The sequence below is a fragment of the Pomacea canaliculata genome, linkage group LG10 (assembly GCF_003073045.1).
Source record: "Pomacea canaliculata isolate SZHN2017 linkage group LG10, ASM307304v1, whole genome shotgun sequence".
Taxonomy (NCBI): domain Eukaryota; kingdom Metazoa; phylum Mollusca; class Gastropoda; order Architaenioglossa; family Ampullariidae; genus Pomacea; species Pomacea canaliculata.
This window is the reverse complement of record NC_037599.1, coordinates 24,735,701-24,761,800: the sequence shown is the minus strand read 5'-3', so window position 1 is coordinate 24,761,800 and position 26,100 is coordinate 24,735,701. Positions and strand designations below refer to the sequence as shown.

The 26,100-nt window shown below is 46.8% G+C and overlaps 1 protein-coding gene across 3 annotated transcripts in view; it reads left to right on the top strand.

The window, feature by feature from the left end:
* The window catches only part of LOC112574478 (orexin receptor type 2-like), a 42,527-nt gene that overhangs the window by 9,421 nt on the left and 7,006 nt on the right, over window positions 1-26,100 (top strand). For 2 of the 3 annotated variants that reach the window (XM_025255582.1, XM_025255579.1), the window contains exons 2-6: window positions 3,481-3,620; window positions 3,896-4,402; window positions 23,580-23,955; window positions 24,929-25,052; window positions 25,763-25,887. In XM_025255582.1, coding sequence (XP_025111367.1) covers window positions 4,322-4,402; window positions 23,580-23,955; window positions 24,929-25,052; window positions 25,763-25,887 — 706 coding nt within the window. In that variant the 5' untranslated portion in view covers window positions 3,481-3,620; window positions 3,896-4,321. The remainder of the gene's footprint in view (window positions 1-3,480; window positions 3,621-3,895; window positions 4,403-23,579; window positions 23,956-24,928; window positions 25,053-25,762; window positions 25,888-26,100) is intronic. The other variant, XM_025255580.1, reaches the window with a different exon arrangement.

Genomic DNA, 26,100 nt, shown 5'->3' with positions numbered 1-26,100 from the left:
TATTTTGAAGGGCGCAATTTCTACTCTCCATCACTCCAGTCTTCAGGCGCTAATTTGCCATCTTCCTTCTCCGTGTCAGAATAACAGTCTGTAAAAGAACAGAACATGGAGTGTGTGTTTTTTGGAAGGGCTAGGAATAACGCAGATGAAGAAATAAATAAAAACAAATGATAACCAGATATCAATAGATCGATAGGAGACGAGGAATGGCGTGACAAGAGGAAGAGCGTGTCAACACGAAGACTGTGTAGCGACCAGCCATCAACCCCGCCACCAGGTAGGTCTGAGGTCTGAGAATGCGAGGAGGTGAGTCAGGTAACTGCACTCAGTGGCCCCAGGCCCCCGGCCTCTCGGTCTCCTGGCAGCTTTTACTTCTCCGTCAGTGGCGGCAACAGGAGCCGAGAAAACACAGCGCATCTTCTCGGCCAACAACTTCAGCCCTCGGCAACATCCCTGTGATGAGGGGGGCAGGGGGATGGCAGGGGATTGGAGGGAGAGAGAGAAAGTACATTTTTCCATGACACCGACCTGTGGATGTGGCAAGCATATTGCGAGGCCTCGGAATTGAGGTGAAAACAACAAAAAAATATGATGAAAATATCGCAATGCTCGAAACACTAAAAAGAAAGCGAGAAATGAAGGAAACATATTTCTTAGCTCCCTGATAGAACGAAAAGAATCTTCTCATTAGTCGACAGAACACAGCACAGTATTGGTGCAGTGAGTTGGTAAATGCATTGATAACTAAGGTAAAGCAAGGTAAGGTAAGGTAAAGCAAGTAAGGTCTTCCCCTGACCTTTTCAGTGACCTCACCTTCTAGGGGGCAACTGTACGTGAGAGGGATGTTCATCTTCTCCCCCTCGCTGCCTTACCTTCCCCAACCCTCTATGGAATCAGGTAGCCATACCCGCCAGCTGCCAACTTGGTGGACTGGGGCAAGTGCAGCGCTACACGGGTATCGAACCGCGGACTTTTAGTTCGGACGCTGAGCGTTACAAGCACTCAGGTATTCCATTCCCCAACAGCTACTAGCTTTACTCTCACTGGGGGGAGCATCCCTCTTTCCCAAACTGTCCTGAAGCATGGTGTGATCATCAACTCATCATCATGTCTTCAATCTTACATCAATGAAGTCTCAGTTCATCTCTAAGCATCGCAGGATCCTTGTTTGTCACAGCGATCGCCACACGGTCCTCCCGTTATCTTCACGAACGGAAGAAATTCTGCAGACGCTCCTTCTCTCTCTCAGACCCCACTGCTTGGAATTGTGGGGAGGGTTGTTATACTGAGTGACATGCTGCACTCCTACATCCGGGTCTGGCCGTGTGAAATGATGTACTTTAGATATGGATGCTGTACTGTGAGATGTGGGTACCTGGGTCAAATACTTACTGTGGGAGTGGCTGTACTAGTCACGACCTTTTGACCTGTGTCCTCCGTCGTGGCAAAGCAAAGGACCAGAGTGTGAAGGGGGAGTTGGGGGATGATGGGAGGAAAGCATTGAGGCTGCAATGCCGGAACCTCAGGTCCGCGCTAATTTCGTCTTATTGAGCTTGTCTCTCAATCGGGCATCAGCACCCAGGGTGCAGCGGGTGGCGGAACCTGTCTCAACATGCAGATAAGTGTGTGACCCACAGTGCCGCGCCCTTCCTGTCGTCTCCTGTCGTCTCATGTCGTCTCCTGTCGTCTCCTGTGGCTTCTGCCTCTCTCCCGGCACCCTGAATGCTCCTGTCATCCCACCTGTCGTTATTTTGTCTCAAGTCTTACAAGAAACATACATGGCCTACAGATTCAGAATTGATGTTTACTTTTGAATAAGTCAGTAAACATTTGACACGTCAACACACAGCTGACATGTACATCACAGACAGACTTGACTAAGTCCACCACGGCGTGAATGGCGGTGTCGTGTATGAGACATTGGTGCTAGTAGTCTACCTAGGTATGACACTTTATCTACAGATGTGGGCTTCAAAAACCTGTTTGAATAACATCAGGACAATAGTTTCAGGAAGAAATAAATGAGGTCGGGGTCAACACGTGCTGGTAGAGAGGAACAGCAAATAAAACAACAATTAATAAAACAACAATTAGTCTCAGTGCTGCTGACCTCTGTGACCCCAGTCTGCGGGAATTTGTACTGAGCGAGCTATTAAATAAACTGTTTGGTGGTTACCTAGTTTAATATATCGGCAATAAGAACCATCGATCAGTCCGGCTGATTGAAAAGGTTAAATATTAAATGACTTCTAGTTAAAGACAGGAGCTGCGGTTGTCTGTGGAAGTTTCTGTGTAAACATCTATTGTACACCGAGTCAGTCTGGTCTACAGCTTTAAAAGCTTTGACCCTCAGACGATTAGTGCGAGACATTATGGAGCAATTACAGCTGCTGTGTGCTTGTAACAGCTGTAACCCCTGGAGCCAGCTTCCACATCATCATCATCACCATCATCATCATTGCCTCTACTTGAGGCCTGTGATGGACAGACGGCGACAGACGACAGTGGTGCGTGTGTGAGGACGATTCCATCCAGCCTGTTCCACCATTCCAGAAGTTTTAAATTGGATAACATCTGAGTGGTCTATTCATAGGTCACGTGGCATTCATTGTTGGTGTTGTGCAAGATTGTCATCGTGCATTGGACTGCCTGAAGATTCTTGATTGTTTATCAAATTAGTCTGACAGGTGTGTATACACGCTCGGTCTGATAGTTTAACCAGGCAAACGTCTGGCTCAGGTAAAATTTCAGCAACAGCTTCTGCTATAATTATCTAAATAATAGGAAATTCAAGGCAAGACTTTCGGGGCTGAAAAACCATAACAAAACAAAACAAAACACAACAAAACAAAACAAAAAACAAAAAAAAACAAAAAAACAAGAGAACTATGTTTTCTGATGGCAGTTTTAGATTGGGTTCACCTGTAACGGAAACGGAAGGGCGCTTGGATGGTCGCCTTGATGCAAACAGACGGCCACCGAATCCAACTGTCACCGGAAGTAGCCAATCACAGGTGGACGTGCGCGGAGGTCGTGTCATTTACAAGTCTTGTCATCTTTGTGGTCACTGACCCGGAAAACATGATGACTGTCCTGCACGAGTGCATTCGGTCCTTTCCGGGTCTCCGGTGGTCTTGACGTGGCAGATGACTGATTAGCTCGGACATCAGTGAGGCTGGAGGCGCGTCCCCGTGAAATCCTCCATCAACATGATGCAGTCACAAGGGGGGAAACTTTGCGATTGGAACCATCGTCGCCTTAGAGAGATTTCGTTTTCAAATGCATGATTATTGCAAATTATGATGTCTGAAAATGTTCAACAGATCGATGTGCGCGGTGCGCCTGCGCGAGCTGACGAATGCCCCACGTGACCTAACGGCCTGCAAGCACGCGACAGCAGCAACCAGACGCTGGGGACACAAGTCCCACACTCCGCTGCTTTCTTTCCCTCCACAGGATGATGAAAAAATTTGTGTTCAGTTCCAGGTCTGCCGTCACGATGAAGAGTTCATCCATGCGAGGCAGCTGCCTCGGACTTCCGACCATCAGGAAAGAGGCTTTGTAGATGACGGCGAGCACGACACCCGGCAAACACCGACCTGCAAACAGGGGGACAGGAGGTAAGTCTATAGGTTGATTGACTTTCGCTCTACCTGCTGCTTCTGTTCAAGGTGGCGCCCCTCCCCAGTGAGTGAAAGAAGAGTTAAAATGTTACACATCCATCATTGTCACAAACATCTGTTTTGCGGCTCATATTTTCGCAACCATCCTCTAAGACTAAGATTTCCTTATGTCCATTGAATATATATGTGTATGTATATATATATGCTTAAAATTGTGGATAAAGTATAATAATTGTTTACAATACTCCTTTTTTTCTTTAATCTATCATCAGCAGCGATTTCCTGGTAGTGGAGACAGAAAAAGTTGAATAGACTTCTCGCTTGTCAAGAAGCGCCCTCTAGCGACCGAGCAGCATGCCGGACGACGCCCTGACAGCCACCACCAACAGCAGCAGCATCATGGCAGTCAACGGCAGCGGCGCCAAGGACCACAGCCACTGCAAGTACTACCTGCCAGGCCCTCCCATCGAGCAGTGCTACGCCTCGGATGAGGAACTCCTCCGGAACATCGAGGAGTACCTGCAGCCGTCGTGACGGAGTGGATCTTCCTCGCCCTCTACCTCGTGTGCTTCGTGGTGGGACTGGGGGGCAACGCCCTGGTGGTGTGGGCGGGTGTGCGGAACTCTCACCTGCGCTCCACCACCAACGTGCTGCTCACCAACCTGGCGCTGGCCGACTTCCTGGCCGTCCTGGTGTGCATGCCGCCCAACTTCGCGCAGACCATCTGGGAGACCTGGTTCCTGGGCCGCACGCTGTGCAAGCTGGTGGAGTACTACCAGGTAGGGGGCGGTGTTTGTACCTGAGCTTCTGGACGTTCTATAATGTGTAATGTGTGTGTAATGTCTGTGTGTAATGTTCTGTGTGTGTAATGTCTGTGTGTAATGTCTGTGTCTCTGTGTGTTTGTGTCTCTGAGTGTAATGTTTGTGTGTAATGTCTGTGTGTAATGTCTGTGTGTAATGTCTGTGTAATGTTTGTGTGTAATGTCTGTGTGTAATGTCTGTGTGTAATGTTTGTGTGTAATGTTTGTGTGTAATGTCTGTCTGTAATGTTTGTGTGTAATGTTTGTGTGTAATGTCTGTGTGGTATGTCTGTGTGTGTAATGTTTGTGTGTAATGTTTGTGTGTGTAATGCTTGTGTGTAATGTCTGTGTGTAATGTCTGTGTGTAATGTTTGTGTGTAATGTCTCTGAGTGTAATGTCTGGGTGTAATGTCTGTGTGTGTAATGTCTATATGTAATGTCTGTGTGTAATGCTTGTGTGTAATGTTTGTCTCTCTGTGTAACGTTTTAGTGAAGGATGCTCATGTAGTTGCTTGAGGCCGTGGACATGTGTGTGTGACCACGCCTCGCTGCACTCTGTCGTTTTCAACAAATAAAAGGACCGACCAACGGTTAACACATTTAATGTCAAACGAGAAGAGAGATGAGACGTGAACTGACCACGTGATGATGACGATGACGTGTCCGTATGGTGGTCACGCGCTGACTACACCAGTCTACTCTACTGTGTCAGCAGTCACGTGTCGGTCATCGCGCCTGTGAGATACATTCAAGGTTTGTTTGTGTAAACAACCACACATTCCTGTACGCGTCATGTCGTGATGTCATACCTGCAGTTGCGTCACCTAGTCACGTGACGGCTCTGAGACTGTGGCCACAGATCTAACATCTACATCAAAACATCAAAACAAACAACATGGCGATTGTTGTCAGCCTCTCGAGTGATTGTTTTTCTCCGCTCCGCTGTCTTTCTGCCGCTTACTCACTCTACCCTTATACAAACACTGCAAACCGGACTGTTTGTCCGCCTGTCTGTTCGCCTGTCTGTCTGTCTGTCTGTCTGCCTGCCTGTGTGTCTGTCTGTCTGTCTGTCTGTCTATCTGTCTGCTTATCTAACTGTATAGGCCCAACACTAATTTATTTCCCACCCGTTTCCTGTCCATCCTCCTCCAGTGTCTGGGAAAGTGAGAGAAGCGGGTAGGGGGTGAACAAAAAACTCGGGTCTGACGCCCCCCACCGCACGAGTTAATGAACCTGAGTTTAGCTCTTCTGCTTCTACAATAGAAGAAAGAAAGTACAAAGAAAGAAGAAATAAAATATCAGAGACAAGAAAAGCAAGAAAGGAAATAAATGAAAGGAGATAGTGAAAAATCAAGCCAAGGGGAAAAAGAGCGCAAAAAGCAAGTATTGGCAAGAAAACGATAAGGAAAGAAACATTCGTTGGTTTACAAATTCAAGACATTTCTGGTCCACAGAGTACTCTCCCCTAACATCTTAGAGACCGGAAGTAGACTCTATTGGCGCCTCACATGCCAACTTCTGGTCATGCGCAGTGAGCTGCTCCTGCCACCAGCCTTGTGATGATGATGATGATGATGTAGTTTTATAGCGCGCCAGTATCCGCATCACAAAGATGCGCTCAAGGCGCGGTGATCCCCAGCCAAATATATACACAAGCGTGAAAAAAACAGCTGGGGAATTCTTCCGGGAGGTAAAATGGCGAAGCAAATTTGTGAGAAGTTCAAGTCACAAGTACACATCTTTTCACGGAGAATAAACCGTTACAGTACCTGTTGTTGCGCTGACATAGAAACACACTCCGCCGCCACACGCCTTGTGCCAGTAACTGCAGCAGATCTATCAGATCTAACGGGCCAGAGAAGCGGCGATGCTAAGATCAGGCGTCACCGTCGTTGTACCATGTTCTCACAAGCTCCAGTTCCTCCACTTCAAGTGGCGGAAAAGGTCAGACCGTCTGAGAGGCGGAGAGCTCTCCTTCCCCTTTACCTCCACATCGCACGTGCCGTGCCGTTAATGCTGACAGAAAGGGAGCTAATCCAGGGATGAGAATATTCTAAACATGAGTTTCATGCGTGGATGTGATGTGTATTCCCGGCTAACAAATGAGCGACAACACACGTGTCCGCTCTCCTGACTCAGGCTCACGAACTGTCAGCATCCACAACCTCCAGACACCCGCACCATCCACAGGTTTATGTTCTGTGCGCCAGTGTCTTGAGGTTATTGAGTTGTCTGCCCTTTCAAAACGAGCTGTTCACCTCCGGCCCATTGTTGGGTGGCGGAGCCTGCGCGCGGGAGGAAGCGGAGGCAAAAGGTCGTCAATGATGACGGCGTCAATCGGAGTCCGCGGCGTGTCGGAGTGTCAGGGGACGTAACCACACCTTCACAATGGGCGTGTCATGCAGAGTTGTTTTGATGACAGGTGGAGCGATGTGGATGGAACGACGAAGTCAGGACAAATAAAGGGCGTGAAAGAAAAGAAATGATTGGTTGATTCTGTGAACTTCATCCCTCGCAATCATTACACCGTTGTGGTCAATATGCCTCTGTCCTCCTCCGCCTTCCTCTGGTGAAGATTTATCAGACATCTCTTGCTTCTGTCCTATTTTTTCACTTTCGCTATCACTTCCCCTCCCCACACGGAACACGTTCCGCAATTATAATTTTTTCCTGCCATTTGCAAGTTTTATTTGTATTTTCCACCTTTGAACCCCTTTCCCCAGTTTGGAGCGGCACTTCGTTATTTGTTTGATGTGGCGGATCTCAAATGTTTGTCAGTTTGTACCTGCAGCGCGCGCTTGGCTGAACACCAGATGCCGAAATCAATCCTCCTCTGGACCAGCGCCAGGGGCTAATGAGTTTTGGGAGGAAGCGATGAGCTCAGCGATGGTTATAACTGAGGGAAAACTATAAATTTACAGATGGCAGTTACTTTTCTGCACGCTCATTAATTAGCGAGGACACAAATTAAAACAAATTCTTGCCCCGCCCCTACGCCCCAGTCTGTGTTGTCAGACCTACCACGTGACTGGACAGAGTCGGAGATTCTTTGACTGAAACAAGAGACACAACATCCGTGAAGCGGTGTTGACCACAAAAAGCCATTTCTAATGTTTATTTGATATTTCTCGTTCACTGATGAACGTTTTTCAAACAACGAATAAAAATCTTGTCTGGTCTGTTAGTCTGGTGCGTGGTTCACTCCCTCTGAACAGGTAGAGGATGGTGGCACACGTGGCAGTTCTTTACCACAGTGCATGCCTCGTACCTCTCCATTCATTCACAGGGACAGTTGCTGTCATTCCACCTACATTGCTTTCATGTTTCTCCATCAACGAGACACAAGTAATTGCCTCCGTCACTCAAGCACGCGCTCTGTCTTTAAAGGCTCAGACTAGCGCCATCTACTGGTGACTCATAGAGAGTAAAATAATTGGAGAAAGCTCGTGGCATTCGGAACACCTGAAACAGATGACACCCACTGTCCATGATGTGCATTGCCGCAGCCTCGTTCTGATCAGGTGGAGATCGAGAAAGAGGAGGAATGCGTCTGCCAGCCTGGGTTGATGATGGAGAGGAGGATAGTTGCAATAAGCTTGGCTGCCGACATTGTTTGGTGTGTCTGTGGCTGGCTGGCACTTGGAGATGTGTCTGTAGTCTGTGGAGTGCCGTGAGCTGAGCACACTTGCCTACTTGCCTACCTGCGTCATTACTGTTGGCTAAAAAGGAGTTTTCTTCTCATTTTGAGTTTTTTAGTCTTTCTGTTTTTAGCAGAATCGGAAAGCCTCACCGAGCCAGTTTTATTCTAGCAGCTGCAAAAGCCTGGCATCCAGGATGGTGGGAAAACTAAACCTTGACACTTAAGAAATGTGTGTGAACACTGTGTGGAGAGCTTTGGCAAGCACGTGAGTGAGCAGCTGATGGGTGAGTAACACATTCAGAGCTCACCACCCTCAGCATGCAGGATGTCTGGGGTTCCTGCCCGCCACATCCTTCATGTTACTCTAGTTGCAAGTCAACATCATCATCATCATCATTCCTTGTTACTCCTCAAGGAGCATAGGGCCGCAACAACACCTCGCCAGCGAACCCGGTTTTGGGCAGCCCCCCTCAGTTGGGCCCATGTGGTTCCGGCAGCCTTTGCCTCGCTCTCTACTATCTTCTCCAAGTCTGTTTTGGCCTTCCAACTTTTCTCTTCGCCTGCGGGTTCCAGTCAAGTGCCTGCCTGGCAATGGTGTCAGCCGGTTGTTGCGCAGGGTGTGTCCTATCCAGGCCCCACTTGGCGCTTTTGATGTCTTGATAGTGGCATTCTGGTTAGTTCTTTCCCACAGGCTGCTGTTTGAGATCCTCTCAGGCCATCTTATTCTCAAAATATGGCGAAGGCATCGGTTGGTGAAGGTCTGGAGCTTGTTGTTGATGGTGTTTGTCACTCTCCAAGTTTCAGAGCCATACAGTAGGACTGCCTTCACGATTGGTGTTAAATTGCGGGGTCTTGTTGCGAAGGGATAATGCTCGGGAGTTTCCAGATGGGGCGCAGACTGTTGAAAGCATGCCTGGCCTTGTTTATGCGGCTTCTTGATGTCTTCGTCCGCTCCACCATCCTTGCTGACGATGCTCCCCAGATATTGTGAAGCGGTCTGTTTCTAGGATGTTCTCGCCTTGAAGTTGAATTGGAAGTTCTTGCTTGTTGTTGAATTTCATCACTTCGGTCTTCTTTTTGTTGATCTTTAAGCCGGTCTTTTCTGCTTCCTCTGCTAGTTTGCTCAGTTTGGTTTGTGCATGCTGCTGCCGATGAGATAGGAGACTAATGTCATCTGCAAAGTCCAGGTCTTCTAGCTGTTTGAGTGAAGGTCCACTGGATACCGGTGTTGTTGTCTTGGGTCGTCTTGCGCATAATCCAGTCTATGACCATCAGGAAGATTGTCGTGATAGTATGCAACCCTGTCTTACACCAGTCTTCATTTACAAAAGGTTTAGTGAGTCTGCCATTATGGATAACTTGGCAGGATGAGTCTTCATACAATCCCTGACGATGTTTATGAATTTAGGTGGAATACCATAGTGGTTCATCAGTCTCCAGATGACATCCCTGTCTACACTGTCGAAGGCCTTCTCAAAGTCCACAAAGGTTATATAAAGGGAGGATTGCCATTCGATGGACTGTTCTATGATGATACGAAGGGTTGCAATATGGTCAGTGCATGATTTGTCTTGGCGAAACCCTGCTTGTTCTGGTCTCATTCTCATGTCTAGTGCCTTCTTCAGTCTCTCTAGTATTATCCTTGTCAGGACTTTGCTGGGGATGGACAGCAGCATGATTCCCCGCCAGTTGTTGCACTGGACAGGTCTCCTTTCTTTGGAAGTTTGACCAGGTGGCCTAATTTCCAGTCTGCTGGGATTAGCTCTTGTTCCCAGATCTTGTGTAGGAGGGGCTGTAAAATTGTTGCTGTTGTTTCTGGGTCTGCCTTTAATGCTTCTGGAGGTATGCCATCGGGCCTGCTGCTTTGCCATTTTTCATGCTTTTTGATAGCTTTGATGATTTCTGTCTTAGTGGGAGGGCTGGTGTTGACGTGAAGTTGTTCAGTTTGCTGGGTGGTATGTCAGGTAAGGATGGTGGATGAGGTCTATTCAGCATCTCTTCGAAGTACTCCATCCAGCGGTCTCTTTGCTCTGCATCATTTGTTATGGTCTTGCCGTTTTTGTCTTTCACTGGCTTGTTTGAGTTTGCGCTCTTGCCTGACAGAGTTCGTGTTATTTCATATAACCTCTTCATGTTTCCCTGTGTGGCTGCTGTCTCTGCTTCTCTGTTAGTTCATGGGTGAAGCGTCTCTTGTCCTCCCTTGCCGACCTCTTCACTTGGCGATTGGCTTCCCAGTATTTCGTTTCTGAGACCTTCTTTCTCTTGCTGGTCTTGGCACTGGTTGAGCTTCTGTTTCAGTCCTTCTTGATTCAATCTTTGCCCAGGTCTCTTGGGTTATCCATTCCTTATGTTTTCTTTCCCTCTTTCCTAGAACATCTGTACAGGTTGACTTCCAAATTCTTTTGAGTGTTGACCAGTGTTCTTCCACAGATTCTTCCGACAATCCTGAAAGGGCCTCGTACTTATTCTTAATTTCACAGTTATAAATTTCCCGTGTCTCCTTGTTCTTGAAGTACTGGGTATTGAACTTGTGATGTGGTCTGCCCGCTGTATCAATGAAGGACTTCAGCTTGATCTTGAAGACTGCTATTAGAAGCTGGTGGTCTGAAGCAGCATCTGCTCCTCTTCTCACTCTGACATCTTGGAGACTCCTTCTCCACCTTCGACCAACTGTTATATGGTCAATCTGGTTTTCCGTTTGGCCATCTGGGGAAGTCCACGTTGTTTTGTGTATATTCTTGTGTGGGAATACAGTGCCACCAATGACATGTCGTTGAAAGCGCAGAAGTCTATGAAGAGCTCCCCGTTTTCATTGCAGGTGCCGACGCCATGTCTTCCATGATGAGCTCTCTGTTGGTGTTGTCATCTCCCACTTTGGCATTTAGGTCTCCCATGATAATCTTCAGATCTCTTCTTGGTGTCGCGTCAAGAAGAGACTGCAGGGAGTTATAGAATTCTTCTTTTTCCTCTTCGTCTGCAGCATTCGTTGGTGCATAGCACTGGATGATGGTAGTCTTCCTTCCTTTAGCATTGAATCTTGCAGACATAAGCCGTGATGAGACTGGCTCCCAGGCCCTCAGCGCCTTTGTTGCCTCTGTTGACATCAGCAGTGCTACTCCCTGGGAATGGTCGTGGTCCAGGTCTTTGTGGCCAGAGTAAATGATGGTTTCCCCTGATGTTAGTCTGGCCTGCCCACTTCCATTCCATCTGGTTTCACATAACCCGAGGACCGTGATATTATATCTTCTCATTTCCCTCGCTACTTGAGCTGATTTTCCACTTTCGTAAAGGGTTCTGATATTCCAGGTCCCTATCCTGGTTTTTGCCTTGGTCGTCAGAAGATGAGTCGGCATGCTGGCTTCCCTAGGGCTTTCACCAGCCTGCGTCATGAGCTCTTCTGGAGAGGAATCTTCCTGACCAGGCCCCTGTTGCGATATTGTTGCAGTTTCTGTAACAGTTGATGTTTTACTTGGATGGGTTGTTAACCCATAGCAAAACCCCCAACCTGGAGGGCCAGGGTGCAACATTTTAGTCTGGCCTCTACCCTGACAGACCTGTTCGGCTTGGTTGGACCTGCCAGGAGCACAAGGCTCCCGCCGACATAGCTCTGTGGGTCGTCGAGGCACACAAGCCACCACACCACTACAAGGTAAGTTGCACCAGTTGGTGGTGGCAAGTCAACATAAGTCGCTGTAAATAATCCACGTTTATCCTTTTTTACATGTTACATTCTGTCTAGACCCTCAGACCTGTCACAGTGTTGCCCAGTGTTACAGAGTGTTGATATGTAACAACGTGAAGACAACACTATATATCATGCAATGTGAGGACACCTAGTGTTAGTATTAAAGTAAAGGGGGGACAATCCAGGGCAGAGATTTCCAGACCTCCGCGACACGCCAGGAATGAGACGGATGCCCTGGAGGAAATCGCAGCCAGCCAAGAGTGAGAACTGTTTTCTAAATGCGGATGAAGGACGAGGTGTGTGCGGCGGTGTGCATGCTGGCATGGAGGATGTTGTACTGCACAGCGTGCACCTCACCTTCATTTAGACGTTGCTAGGCAACGGATCACCCTCGACACCCTTCATTGCCTCAGGTTACTACCGCTCTACCCGCCTGCCGTCCTCCTTCACTCCATTCTGAGCAATTTGGAAGTTTACTATCGTGTGGTGGCACTGAAAGCTTGCAGAAAGGTGTGTGGAGATGGATGTTCCTTGAAAGCCAACACCAGGTGGCAGCACAACAGCTACTCAGTCAAGCCTCCAGTTCTCTCCCCTTGCACGCTAATCCAGGGGCGCTGGCAGCTGTGGGCGCACAACTCTCCATCACATTCCTTTCTTGTTACTAATAACAATAAAAAAAACAAAATAAAAACAAAGATAGGATAAATGAAACAAAAGTAAGGCAACAGCAGGCGAGCGAGACCTTTGATGCACTTACAGAGAAGCACACATACTTGGGGAACACACACACACAGACACGCACACACTACACACACACACGCAGAAATATCTAACCTGTCCCAAGAAGTGTAACCCTGGCTGTTGAAACTATTATTCAGTTTACTTTTTGTCAGTCAAAATATTTCTGTCGTTTTTGTGTCTCTGTTTCTCTCGTATTTCCCGCTAAAGAAGGTCATTTATGTCTGTCTGCCTGCCTGCCTGTCTGCCTGCCTGCCTGCCTGTCTGTCTGTCTGTCTGTCTGTCTGTCTGTCATATGCACTTTCAGTTCAAGAAGACACCCAGCTGTGTCTGTCACGTGTTCTAATTCCTAGTCTCTAGAGAAAATAGTAAATTTAAAAGAAAAGAGCTATGACTAGAATATTATAAACTGACCAACCGTTTAAGTTTGGGTAAAATTCCCGCTGAGTGGATGTTTAGGTGTCGTTGTGTGTTTGTGTGTGTGAGAGAGAGAACGGATAAATTGATGTCTTTATTATTATTTCTTTGAATTTTGCTGTCGCTTTGCACTCTTTCATCGAGAAATGCTCAGGTCATTGATCCCTGTAAGAGGAAAGGAGTAAATGAAGGAGCATAAAAGAGATACAGAACCCCGACCATTCCTGTGTGTGGCCAGACCGGGGTGTGGCGGGGGGGAGGGAGGATCAAAGGTGCCGCTGTGGCCCCGGGCGAGGCGCGAGTGTCGGCCATTATGAGAGAAACTCGTAACTACAGACAACAATTATATCAAGAACTCCAGCAGCTCTTCTTTCACCTCAAAAACCTTTCAGAGGACCGTCTCCCGGAGCTGGAGTCCCCTGTATTATTGGACTGTGAGCTTTTTTATGGGGGAGGAGGCTGGGCTGGAGGTTTGGTGTCCGCGGTCCATAAAAGTGTCGGACCACCTCGCCTCTGACCAACATCATAATGAATGCACCTCCCGCCAGGACTTTATGTGGCTTGCAAGTACATGTACAAGCAACCTCCATCTCGCGGAGAATGGGAGGATGTTTTAATGACTTTCTGTGTCTACAGGGCAGAGATTCTGGCTGGGTAGCAGGGTGCAGGGGCGAGCAACACAAGACGGAGGGCAGAAGCTTCTTTGTTGTGCGGCTGTTAACAACTTTTTGTTCTTCTACCTATTATTTTTTACTGGGATTTGTAAAGCTCCCCCTTGTAGACCTTGCCAGTAAGGTAGGGCTCACAGGGTCTGGAGGGTTAGTGCTTGGTGGTGATGCTGTGTGATTGAAACCCCGGGTGTGAGGAGTCTTTTGTTGTTATTATTATAATAACACGTGGGTTAGATTTAAAACAGCGCAAAAATTGTTGTATATATATATACAGCCTATATGTGTGTATGTGTTATATATATATGTGTGTGTAAAACAGCCGATCGAGTCACGTGACTATTCCAGCACAAGAGACTGGTTCACTCCCAACATTCCGCCATCGTCCGTCTTGTCGTTATCACCATCATCAGCAAATTGTCCTCTAGTGTTTCTCTCTTTTATTTGTCTCTTAGCCATGAAATTTTCCTGAGCTTTTCTTGGCGGACAAAACCAACGATTAACTAGAGTGAGGTGTCTGTCAGGAACACAATGTAGGTACTAACATAGCACTATATATATAATAATATATATATGCAACCTACAGACACACAGATATACACTCTGACATATGTGTGTATACCTTGTATATCCTGGTAGAGGTTTCGTAACCTGTCGGTTGTTGCAGTGCAAGGTATGTGAGATCGCACTTATTTCAGGACCAGCTTTTTAGTTTTTGCAAGATGGGGTCCTACTCCTCACCTTTGTTGTTCATCCTTCGGCAATGAGTCAAGGGTCACGTGGCTGTTAGCTTTCTGTTTATCTTGGGGAAGTGATACTGTGTGATACAGGTATGGCGCCTATTGTATATTGTATACACATATTTCTACACACACACATATATAAAGCTTACATATCTACATACTTTTGGGGGAGAAAGGATTTAGTGATGTCTTCTTCATGAATTCCTGTAGTTTATCTTGGCTAAAAATCGGAGGTGGCGCTCGCTGTATAAACCCACAGAGCACATGTGATTAGTGCCACACGAAGTTTTGTGTGAAGGCAGCTGACGGAGAAACACGAACCTGACGATGGACTGATAATGGAAGAATGTTGGAAGGAACGAAAGTGAGGAGCACGGGGTTAAAGCTGAAAGAGAAGGAGTTAAAGTGATGAGGGAGGAGTATAATAACATAAAGCTTTCTATTTTTTGTCTTTATCTAAGTAATTTTCTCTGCCATTAGAGCATTTTTGTTGCAGGGGCTAAAGTGGTTCACATGAACATCTTTGAGTGCTGTGTGTGTCTGGTGTCTACCCTGTCTGTCTATCATGTCTGTCTATCATGTCTGTCTATTATGTCTGTGGCGTGTCAGTCGTGTCTGTCATGTCTGTGTTATGTCCACCATGTCGATCGTATCGTTTCCATCATCAATGCCTCTGATCACAGAGAGGTCGTGGACTGGAGAGATAAGAGAAGTTATTTTTGAGAAATAATAGCCAAAGATTCTGACAGCCAGGTGCAAGACTCGCAGTCCCGACCTCAGCACTCGTGGCACGTCTGACGCCGTCTGACTCGCAGGCCGTCAGATGGATCACGTGTCTGACGCCGGCTAATGCCAGCTTCCCTCCTGACTGCGCATGTGCGTTCGATACGCACGTCAGTTAAGTCCCTTTGATGCCGATAGGCAGCAGCACTCGCTCGCCCATCCCCTCCCTTCCTTCCTCCCTTCTGTCTTATGTTGGCGTCGGCGGGCAGAGGTCACGTGCTTATGAGGCTAATCACGTGCACTAATATAATGGCGGCCTCTGTTCATGCACCTGCACGCTCTCCTCATGCTGAAGTGAACGCAGACTGCAGCAGTAAACATACAGTGAACGCCAGCAGTGTCAGGGTGAAGTGAGTGTAACACAGTAATCACCTGTGAACCCACACAATGTCACCGACAGTTGTAGCGATGCTCACGTGCGGAGTGAACAGTGTGACAGTGATAGATGTAAATGTAGATGTAACTACAGTACTGAACTCAGTGGACAAGCAATGAAGCAGCAATGAAACGAGAGAGAGAGAAGGAGAGGAGGAGAGCTTGTACATTTGAATCTGGTGAATGCAGAATGAAGGGATGGAGTGAACCTGCAACTCAATGCATCACAAGTTGCCGGGCCGGGAAATGATTGTGTATGTAAAATGGACTGACACACACACACACAGATGATCTCCACGGTGACCAGCCATGCGTGCAGACACACAACTGGAATGTCTGTAATCTTGCCGTCGTCGTCTCCTTGTGTTGCTTCCAGCGGCGTCCGGCGTCTGTAGTTGTTAGATAATAGGTGTATAGACATACAGTTCTTGTACTTTGTGGGGTCATAAGGTCACCCACTGGGATGAGAGAGCAAACTGCAGGATGGGTGACACAGGTTACACGACTTACCAAACATACAGACAATGGCAAGGACAAAGGTCACACAACTACTAGTGACCTCCCTGAATATCACCTCGTCACTTAGTGTGTACACACAGTTCACATAGCTACCTGCAATATACTTAGTGTAGCAATATACTTATCACATTACTTTCACAATAGACCAGATGACGACCATGCCAGTCGCTAGGTAAGGACATACGTCACAAAATACTGGCTGTTCAGCAGAGAAGAAAACATGGGAGAGGAGGAACAATGGGGTGGGGGTGGGGTCGATAACCTATCACTCGTAGTGAGAAACAACATCCACATATTTCGATACCAGTCAATAATTTTATCATTTTCACAGTCGTTATTCTCAAGTTTAACACTGACTGCTAGGTTCCATGCTAAGCCAAGGGTGAGAGGAGATGAGCGTACCAACAAACAACGTCAGGAAGGCGGGTAGAGTGACGCTACCCAGTCACGGGCTGGGCTCGTGGAGAGATCATCGTGGAGCACACTGGGAGATTAAGTTCATCCATGCGTGGTAATTGTGTGCGCCGACACTCGCCAGCTCCCCCTACAGGCCTGCACCACAGCGGGGGATGGCGGCGGGTGTGCAGGCCACAAATATGCATCAGCGTTACCTGTACGTCACTCTTCCTGTTAGCGTCAGCTTCACGTCACGCCTCACATCACTGACGTCAGATGTGTGCGCCAAGCGGGCGTCAGCGTCACTGCCTACGTCAGCAATGATGAAGTGTTTTGGTCACCGAACGGTTTGGGCCGATGGCGGCGGTGTCTGAAGAGTTTAGCAGCGGCGATAACTCAACCGCGCCTGTCTAAAACTTTTGCTCACAGCGCTTTACAGAAATGATACATATATATATTTAGCAGCAGATTATCAAGGGTGGGAGGGTACTACAAGCCAGAGGGGGCGGAGAGGGATCGGGTGCTCCAGGCGGCCCCGTACCCCACTCCTCCCAAGAGAATGTGAAAGCGCGAGGATGTCATTATCGCCCCTGAATATGAGCGCCACATGATTCATTATGATTCAGTGCCATGGCAGTCTATCCTCACCTTTGTGCTACCCGGCCATCCGGCAGGGTCGGGACCTGTAGGTTTGACTAATGGTGTGGGCTGACCTGTGCACCAATGAAGGGACCACGGAGGTCAGAGCGACACACGACGCATGATGATGGCTCTCGAGGTAAGAGGACGCAACGGGAGGAGCCACTCCATCACCCTCCCAGTCGTCAATAGACGACCCGATGAATTCTGCTCGCGTCTCTTGTCTGAGAGAGAACGAGTGGCTGCGGTAAAGCCGATAATAAAGTGCTTTGAACTCCATCGGGAACAGTTTTAATCTCGCTGTCCACATGTCGTGTGAATTAATAATAGGACGCCAACTCAACAACACAAAAACCAGGAGGACACAAGACTTTAAACTACCTACTTCTGCTAATTGCTTTAGAGACCCTGAATCGACATCTCAATTCTTGCATACCCTGCAGTAAATATATACACAGTCAAATATATCAGTAAAAAATAATTCTCAAACATCGAAAATGTCTGAGTATAATTTCTAAAAAAACCCAAAGAGATTAAAACTTCTTTTTGTCAAGCCACTCAGACTAGAGTGCATTTGTGGACAACGCAGTATAAAATGCATCCTTCTGTACTTAATTATTTATTATGCAAAGTATTTTTAATATTAGTTATTCCAATGTTTCTATTACATTTAGACACGCATGTGTATATTTGTGTTTTAAACTTCTAATTCTGTTTTCCTAGAAGTCTCTAGCTGGTAATAAATCCATCATTGCTCTGTATGATCTGACTCGCCTGTCAGGAAGGTTCACTCCATCTTTGTCTGACAGCCAAGATGGTGGACCATACGGCGCCGTGCCGCCACCTCATCAAATGTTACGAGAGGAATTACAAAGACTCAGAGTTCGAGGCTTTTACACCTTTTGTCCTTATAAGGAAAGCGCGAGGGTGGATTTCTGTTGGAGAGTTCAGACCAGGGAGGACATAACCGATGTGACATCGCTCTAAGCCTGCCTTCATCACAGGCTGACTATCATCCTCTAAGCTGACCAAGACATTTATCAGAAGGACGTGTGGACACTTTCATGACATCTAATTTGATCATCAGGACAGAAGATGGGAGGGAGGGGAGAGAGGTGTGTGTGTGGGGGGAAGGAGCGGACGAAGAAGAGAGAAAGGCTTATTTGATCCATTGCCCTGGTTGTACTGTGTGTTCAGAAAACATGTAAAGTGCATCATGCAAATCTTTACTGGCAATCAGATTGGAGTCTGTCCTCCAGCACTTGTCCTGTACCCTGCGTATTCTTCACGAATGTGAAACTTGAGGTCGTCTTGCTGGAGCTGAACAAGGACCCGGGGTCGGGGGCACCACAGATTCCCTCCTTCACGTGACAAGCTTGTCAATTTACTTGAAAAGTGTGTTATCTTTCATGCAATCCTGGAAAATGTGATATTTTGTCACCAGAAAAACCTGTTAACTGCTTTCTGTATCCAGCAACTCGGTTATATGCAGTTCACTGTACACAAGTATTTAAATGACAATATACAGTATGTGAGGATTTGGAAAACGACTTTTGTCAGCCTTGTGGCGGTCTGATGCCCTCATGTCCACCTTGACTCATGTCCTGCTGGGTACGATGTCTAAGTGTCAAAGAACGATGTAGGTAGTGAAAGTACAGCCTGAACAACGTGAGCTGAACACATTGTACTAACGACAATTGGATCCGTTATTTCTGTTATTATTTCTTGGTCTGTTATTCCAAACGTACAGGTCTTTTATTTCTTTACTTGTCAGGCTCATTAGAGTGTCAGCATGTCTGATGCTTGGCATGGCGATGAGTAGGTTATCAGCTACCCTGTTACCTGTCCACAGCACACCTGTGTGCCCCTCCCAACACACGTTCCTATACTACGGCGCTTCACGCATGCGCGCACCTTGAACAGGAAACTGCGTGACTCAGAAGGAATTGCATGTCCGATAACAAACTCATGTAAGCGAAACTGAGCAAGACGAAGAAGAAGTAGCAGAAGGAGGAGGAGGCGGAGGAAGCAGTGGTCTCCATTAAGTCTGGGTACACACAATAAATTACTTCTTGCACAAGAAGAGGAGGACTACACTGAGGATCAATACAGAAGGAGGGACTGCTGACGGAGAACCAGGCTTCTGGTGATTTTATTCCAACTTCATCTTTACTCTGAGTCCAAATGTCTGACCGTTCTGCAAACAGAACATTTCTTGAATTTGATAGATCAGCAGATTTCATCTCCTCTGTTGTTGTGTGTCCCTCATCTCAAACTGTCGGCCATTACGATGTTCCTCTTGTCGCCTTTCAATAAACTTTCAAAATGTCTGGGAGCAAAGAAAAGTTTCATGCTCGCACTTCGTGGTTGTATTGGCCGCCTCTCTGTCTCCGAGACCCTGGTCGTTGCTGAGGGGGATAAAGACTCAGGTTTATTTGTCTGAAAGCATCCACCTGCTCCCAGACTGTTCCATTAAACTGAGATGTCGCCCCAGTAAAAGCGATCCCTCCCCTTCTCTCTGGACCGATGCAGGAGGGCGTGAAGGAAGATTCTGTAGATGGAGACGAGGAGAAGACTTGTCCGGCGCTCCTTGGGAACTAAGCGGAGACATAAACCCCACAATTCGATTACACAGAGTTTATTTGGTGTCAAAATGCATTACTGTTCCATTCAACTAACTGCCGCTTTGGGGTAAATATTTTCTTTAAAACATTTCCTGCGCCAGAAGAGTTTAGCCGAGCGGCTGTGGACCGCCAGTCAGCGGGAGGCTCCAATTTCGTTTGGTGGAGACGTCAGCGCCGGAGGTTGGGCCCTCGCTCGTGGGAGCAATCTACTGGAGGTGAGAAACGACTGTGGAAAGTAACCATTTGTGAAAGGGCAACACACACAGAACTTTTTTTTTTTGCGAAAGCGAGGAGAAGAGACGGCGAGGGGGACAACTCTTCCGAGGGAACGGACTGTGAAATAAGGAACAGCAACTCGCAGTCAGGCAGCGACTGTGCGAATATTTTCTGTACAAACCAACAGCTGTTAGGGCAGACAACTTTCGCACCCAGAAGCAAGAAAAACAAACTTTGATGCCTGTCTAACGATGCTTTTGTAGCTGGGAGGACGCGGCACGGTCTGTGAACACAGCTCAGTGGCCGGTCACACAGACAGGATTACATTTAGTCTGGTTATTTCTGATAATACTTTCATCCACTGGGCTTATCAGTACAATCACCATGATCGACCATCAGCTCAAGAATGTAGCCCTGTCCTCCCACAGCCACGCCCAATGGAGCTACTACAACTTCTACCACAGCCACGACCGTTAATGTTACGTCACAGTCACCGTAGCTGTGACATCCACAACTAACAGGATTTGAGATTTAAAACGTTTTATCTTTAGGTATGTTGATATATATATATAGAAAAAGTAATTTGTTCTTTTAGAACTAATGTACAGTGTATATGTTCAGGGACGGATAACTCTCTTGCCCCAGTAGTCATTAAAAAATGAAGGCAAAGGCCGTCCATTGACCGTGCGGTGGTCGGAGTGTCTAACAGCGACTGCAATGGCGGCAGACCAAACGTCTCGGACATTTCCTTTTGGAAACACGGCCTGCGAGTGTTAGGAGCCTCCTCGTCCACTCAGACGGTTGTCGACGTCACTTCCCGTACGACAGCGACATCAGGTGTGGGGCTCGGCACGTAATGCACATTACATGTTTTCTCACCCCTCACCCCACCCCATCCTCAACCCACCCACACCCCACCCTCCCCACCCTGCTTCTCACCCGCAGAAGCTCGACAGGTCTGACCTTTCCTCGCCGCATCGTTCGTATCAAGTCTGGAAGCAATCAGCAAAAAGACGTTCCACTCTTTCTTTGAAGAATGCAGCAAGAAGTATGTGTTCTAAAACAAGATAACAAACTAATTGCTTTTACTTTTTACATTACTGGCAGTCTGTCGTGCTGTGATCTAAAGCCATATTTTGAACTCGACAACAAACAGACATTTTTATGCCACCTACGCCATGAAAGGTGAAGGTCAGCCGCCTTCAACGGTTGAAATCGAAGGATCAAGAAAAAGAACAAAACAGTTCTTTGCGCATGTCAGTTTTCTTATAGTGTGATTGTTTTCAACTGTCTAAGAATAAAGAAACTTGTTTCCCATAAATATCATGGCTGGTGGTAAACAGCTCCAGCACAGCCGTTCATAGGTGCGCGGACATGAGGAACCTTGGTGTCCTGCTCAAGCCCTGACCCCACTTCCGTTTGTTGTTACCTTAGACACCTGAAGCCTACAAATGAAGGTTTCTCACTACATGTATTTGTACAAAAAGTAATTTTAATGTCGATGTCGCTCAGAAGTATGGGTTTGGTGGCGCAATGACTGAAAGAAACCATTTGACTGTGCAGGGTTCAGATCTCGTCTCAGGTACGCTGTTCTTTCTCTGCGCGTGGCACCCGTTATACAGAGATGGATGATTGCATAGTTGGTGGCTCGGGGTAAAACATCTGGTCCCTCCTCTTCCCAGGGTCAATGTTTACTTCATAGTTCATAAGCAATTTCTGTCTTTCTTTTAAGTTGTACATCCGGTTTTATTTAAATTTCTTTTAATTGAGCTCTACTTAAAGCTGTTCTTTGGATTTTGTGGCTCAGACATTTCTCAAGATCATTCCATAGCAGACAGTTGTGCTGGTTCGTCGTTGCTGGTCGTTGGGGGAAACAGGATACCGGCAGTGGAGGTCAAGACTTGCACTCAGGCCTGACGAGTGAGCCCTCCATGGTCTGACCAGCGGACTTATTTACGGAGACAACCAGTTTTTTTCTGTCCATCTGGGTGTAAACCACTGACCATGATACCCCAAGGACGGTCTGAGAGTGGTGTGGCGAGTGACCTGGCCACACCAGCCAAGCTCAAGTCCTTGCACTCTTAGCAGGAGTGTTAAGTGACCCTTCCCCTGGGGAAGATATGGGTACATATTTCTTGCTAGTGTGTTCTACGTGAGACATTCCAAGCTATTTCCTCCGTCACTCGTCTTTGAAAGTTTGAATTATTTTCTTTCTCAGGAAGCAGTCTTCGAGCTAGCGTCCCGAGAACACTTTAGAGCTATGAGAGACTTGTGTATGATAGCCAATATGTGTAGCTGAGGATAGCATTGGTGACTTGCTAGTCTTGTGACAATGCATCAATTTTCACCTGAGCACCTCACCATGGCACCAGAACCTCGCTCACCCACGTGACAGTGTGGACACCCAGCAGGTCGCCATCAAAACACTTTAGGCAGATTTATGTTCAGAGTTCAGAGAGAAAAAGGATTTGCCGCCCCTCCCCTTGGGGCAGGAAGAGAGAAATAAAGTCGGGGATGGGGATGGAGATGGGCCTGGTATGTTGATGAAGTTTTCACTCCACCGTAACCAGGCTCCAACCTCAGCAGCAGACGAGTCGGGACGCATGCGCAGTGGTGCCAGCATCACGTCTTGTACTTGTGGATGCAGCTAAACGCACAAAAACTCTCGGTGAGTCGCGCTCGTGAGTTTTTGTCCTGAGAGTTAGTTTTGAGATGTTTGCAATAAGTAAGTCTTCAACAAAAACACATCACACTTGTTGTCCCTGAAGCTGGAGGTGAGCTGGGTTGTGAGGAACGAGAAGAAAGCACGAGAGCTGAGGAGGGGTGTGTGTGTGTGGATGGGGGTGAGAGCAGTTGATAGAGATTTGATGAACGAGAGAGGAAAAAACAATGACAAGCCAAGTGCGTCACGAGACTTTATCAGAAAAGCAAATAATTGCGAAGAAAATCCTTGCAAACGATATGCTTGCGTGAGTTCTACTCAGTCAACACGTGATGACCGCCAGCTCGCCACGCCCCTCCACATTTCCTCACGCGCAAAGAGAGAGAGAGGGTGATGGGGGTGTTGGGAGTGGGGGTTGAGGAGGAGAAGGGTGAACATGGAGAGACAGAAGATGAGAGACAGGGCTGGGGGGAGTGGAACAGGAAGTGACGACAGAGTGCTGTTAGTGCCTGGATGTTCTTCCTGTCATGCGTGAATGATGAGTGTCGCTGATGTCAGGCTTCCTGTGTCGTAACTACGTTGGCCATTGGCTATCACACGTACGCCGCTCATAATTTATCAGACATACTCCAGTAACAATTTACTGTCACTTGTACTCGTGTCTTCCTTTCCCCTCCATCACTTTCAGCACTCACCCTCTTTAATAATCACATTGACATATCCGATACATCTCCTGCTCATCATGACGAGGACACACCGTCTTCTATTGATAATTATTTTTTCAACTGGGAGCAGTCGGGAAAGAGAAATATTTTGTTGTAATGAGCTCCTCACACCTGTTTTGTGGCAGAATTAAAGCAAGCAAATAATATGAGTACCAAAATGTTTTCTTTAGTAGTCACAGCAACAAACTTTGTTGTTTCAAATCCTTGTGAAATCTGGAAAAATCTTACGCCGATACCAGAAACATTAATATCGCTCTCTATGTTCCAATAATTAATATTTATTCTTCAATAAAGAAGACTAAGCCTGTCTTTTCGCCCTCTCCCAGGTGGTGTTTATCATCGTCTCAATCTTGACTCTCACCGCCATCTCAGTCGAGCGCTGGTTCGCCATCTGTCGACCTTTGACCTTCAAGCAGACACGGACTCGAGTGATGCTGTGTCTGGTGTTTATCTGGATCGCCGCCCACGTGACTGCGGTGCCCAAGATGTTTATCATCGACACGGTGGAGGACAGTCTGGTGCCCGCCAACCTCACCATCCTGCTGACCGCCTGCGCCCCCGGCCCCGGACTGCAGGCCATGGCGATGGACTACGAGATCTTCCTGTGCGTCGTCTTCTACGCCATGCCCATCGTCGTCATGGGCTACACCTACACCGCCATCGCCATCAAGCTGTGGTCGTCAAAGGCTGGAATTCTGATGGGTGAGCGGGACTCACTACTTACAGCCCTATCTCCACTATGTAATTCTGAGTTCTGCCTTGCCCGCAATTTTGCTCGTTTTCTGCAGGCCTGGTCCTCTGGATGAGAGTCCAACGGTCTCATGAACTGTACAGCGCATGCATCATTGTTGGTTGACCAATCGTTAGACCTCTAACCAGTTTCAAAATAACAATCTTTGTCCTGCATGCTAAATTATCTCTGATTGCCTGGACTCCAAATTGATCGTACTTCTCGTGAAAAATAGCAAGCACTAAAAATTCATTTCTCAGCATCTAAATGTAGATTGAGTAGTGCTAATAACAAAGGAACCAATCAGAAACCATTTTACATTTCTTCAGAACGGTCGGTACAGAGAAGCCGATTAAAAGTCTGTTGTCCCAGTGAGGTCTTTGTGATTATTGTGAGGAGATACAAGCAGTGCAGATGGACCTCAGTGGAGTCAGAGCAAAGTTAACAGACAAGACAGATAAAATACTAGTTCAAATTACTGGGGAAAAAACTACATGAATATTTTCGATTAGAAATGCCTGCCTCTATAAATATTAACACTCGCCTACAATTGGTTTGTTGTAATAGTTCCAACGATTTTTTAAAGCATACATTAGTTTAGGTAATGTTAAAAGTTTACACAATCTTGACATCCGCAGCTAGTCTCTGTATTCTTTATGACTTTCTGATGAATCTTTGCACCATTTAATTAAACTGAATTAAAATTTTCATAAATGTGTCATTTGCTAAAAATGTTTTTTGCTAGTGTTTTGGATAAATTTTTTCTGAAAATTCTTTACCCCGAGAACAACAACAGCAACAACACAACAACAACAACAACAACAACAACAACAACAACAACAGGCTTTTTTTTCTTAGCAGCAAGCATTAGCTGCTGGCATGACATGGTGAACTACAAGTTAATGTGTTTGTGTTTGTGTGTGTGTTTGTGTTTGTGTTTGTCAGAAAGCGACTCCAAGGCTATGATGACGCAGCTGAAGGTGAGACGCAGGACGGCCAAGATGCTCATCATCGTCGTCATCGCCTTTGTCATCCTGTTCCTGCCTGTTTACATCTGGAACATGATCAGGTCAGCACCTGTCTGTATGAGTAAACATAGAAAGAGTTTTGAAAGAGTATTGTATCAATAATCAATCTTCAATCATCAATTATCAATCCTCATCCTCATCCATCCATCATCATCATGTGTATCAAGAACAGTGCCAGTTACGTATAAATACAATGTAAAATCATTCTTTCTCTCTCTATAAAATTTACTAACATTATTCTGACACTATAGAAACACAGGATCGGTCTGTGCATATATCAGTGAAATGTTAAACATCTGGTGTAACACTAACGTGTCAATGCCTGACTGAGAAAATAATCTGAATACCACACTAGACTAAATTACTACATTAGAGTAGACTTAATTACTACATCAGACTAGACTAACTTTGGCCTATGGCAAGTTACAGACCTTGAGTTGGTTTTGAAAAGATGAGAATCACACATCAGGAACTTGACTCTTCAGCCAAAGAAACAAAAATCAGTTTACGATGAATTTTACTTCTTCCCCGCTCCCCAGGAAAGCAGGTAGCGCCGAGGCATCTGCAAAAGCGACAGGAGCTAATGGAGATGACAGGCAGGTCTTTGCTCGAAGCTCGGCCAAAGCAAAACAAAGTTGTTAAGCGCGTGCCTCGGTTTTTTCTTGTCCTGCGCGTGTTTGGATGCAATAATGGAGGAAGAGGGTTGTGCCAACGGTTCTCAGCCAATTTTTGTCCTCCTCTCCACTTGCAGGCTGTCGGCGCCCGAGACCCTGTCCTACATGGATGACCATATCATCTCTGGAATCACTCTGGGTGCTCTTCTTCTTCTGGTCATAAACAGCTGCATCAATCCTATTATCTACAACTTCATGTCAGGTTTGTGCATCAGGGGCTGTATTCATGAGGTGAAGGTATATCCCGGGCAAATCGAGGGCAAGCGTCTTGCGTCCGTAGTTATCAAGCTGCAGCCAAAGTCCCCGGATGTCTGACCCATGTACCGTAGACCAGTGGTCCTGTCATAAAGCAATCTCTACAGGGTCTGGGTGGTGCATGGTGACAACGGAGACAAGAAGTTTTTCCTTGATGTCT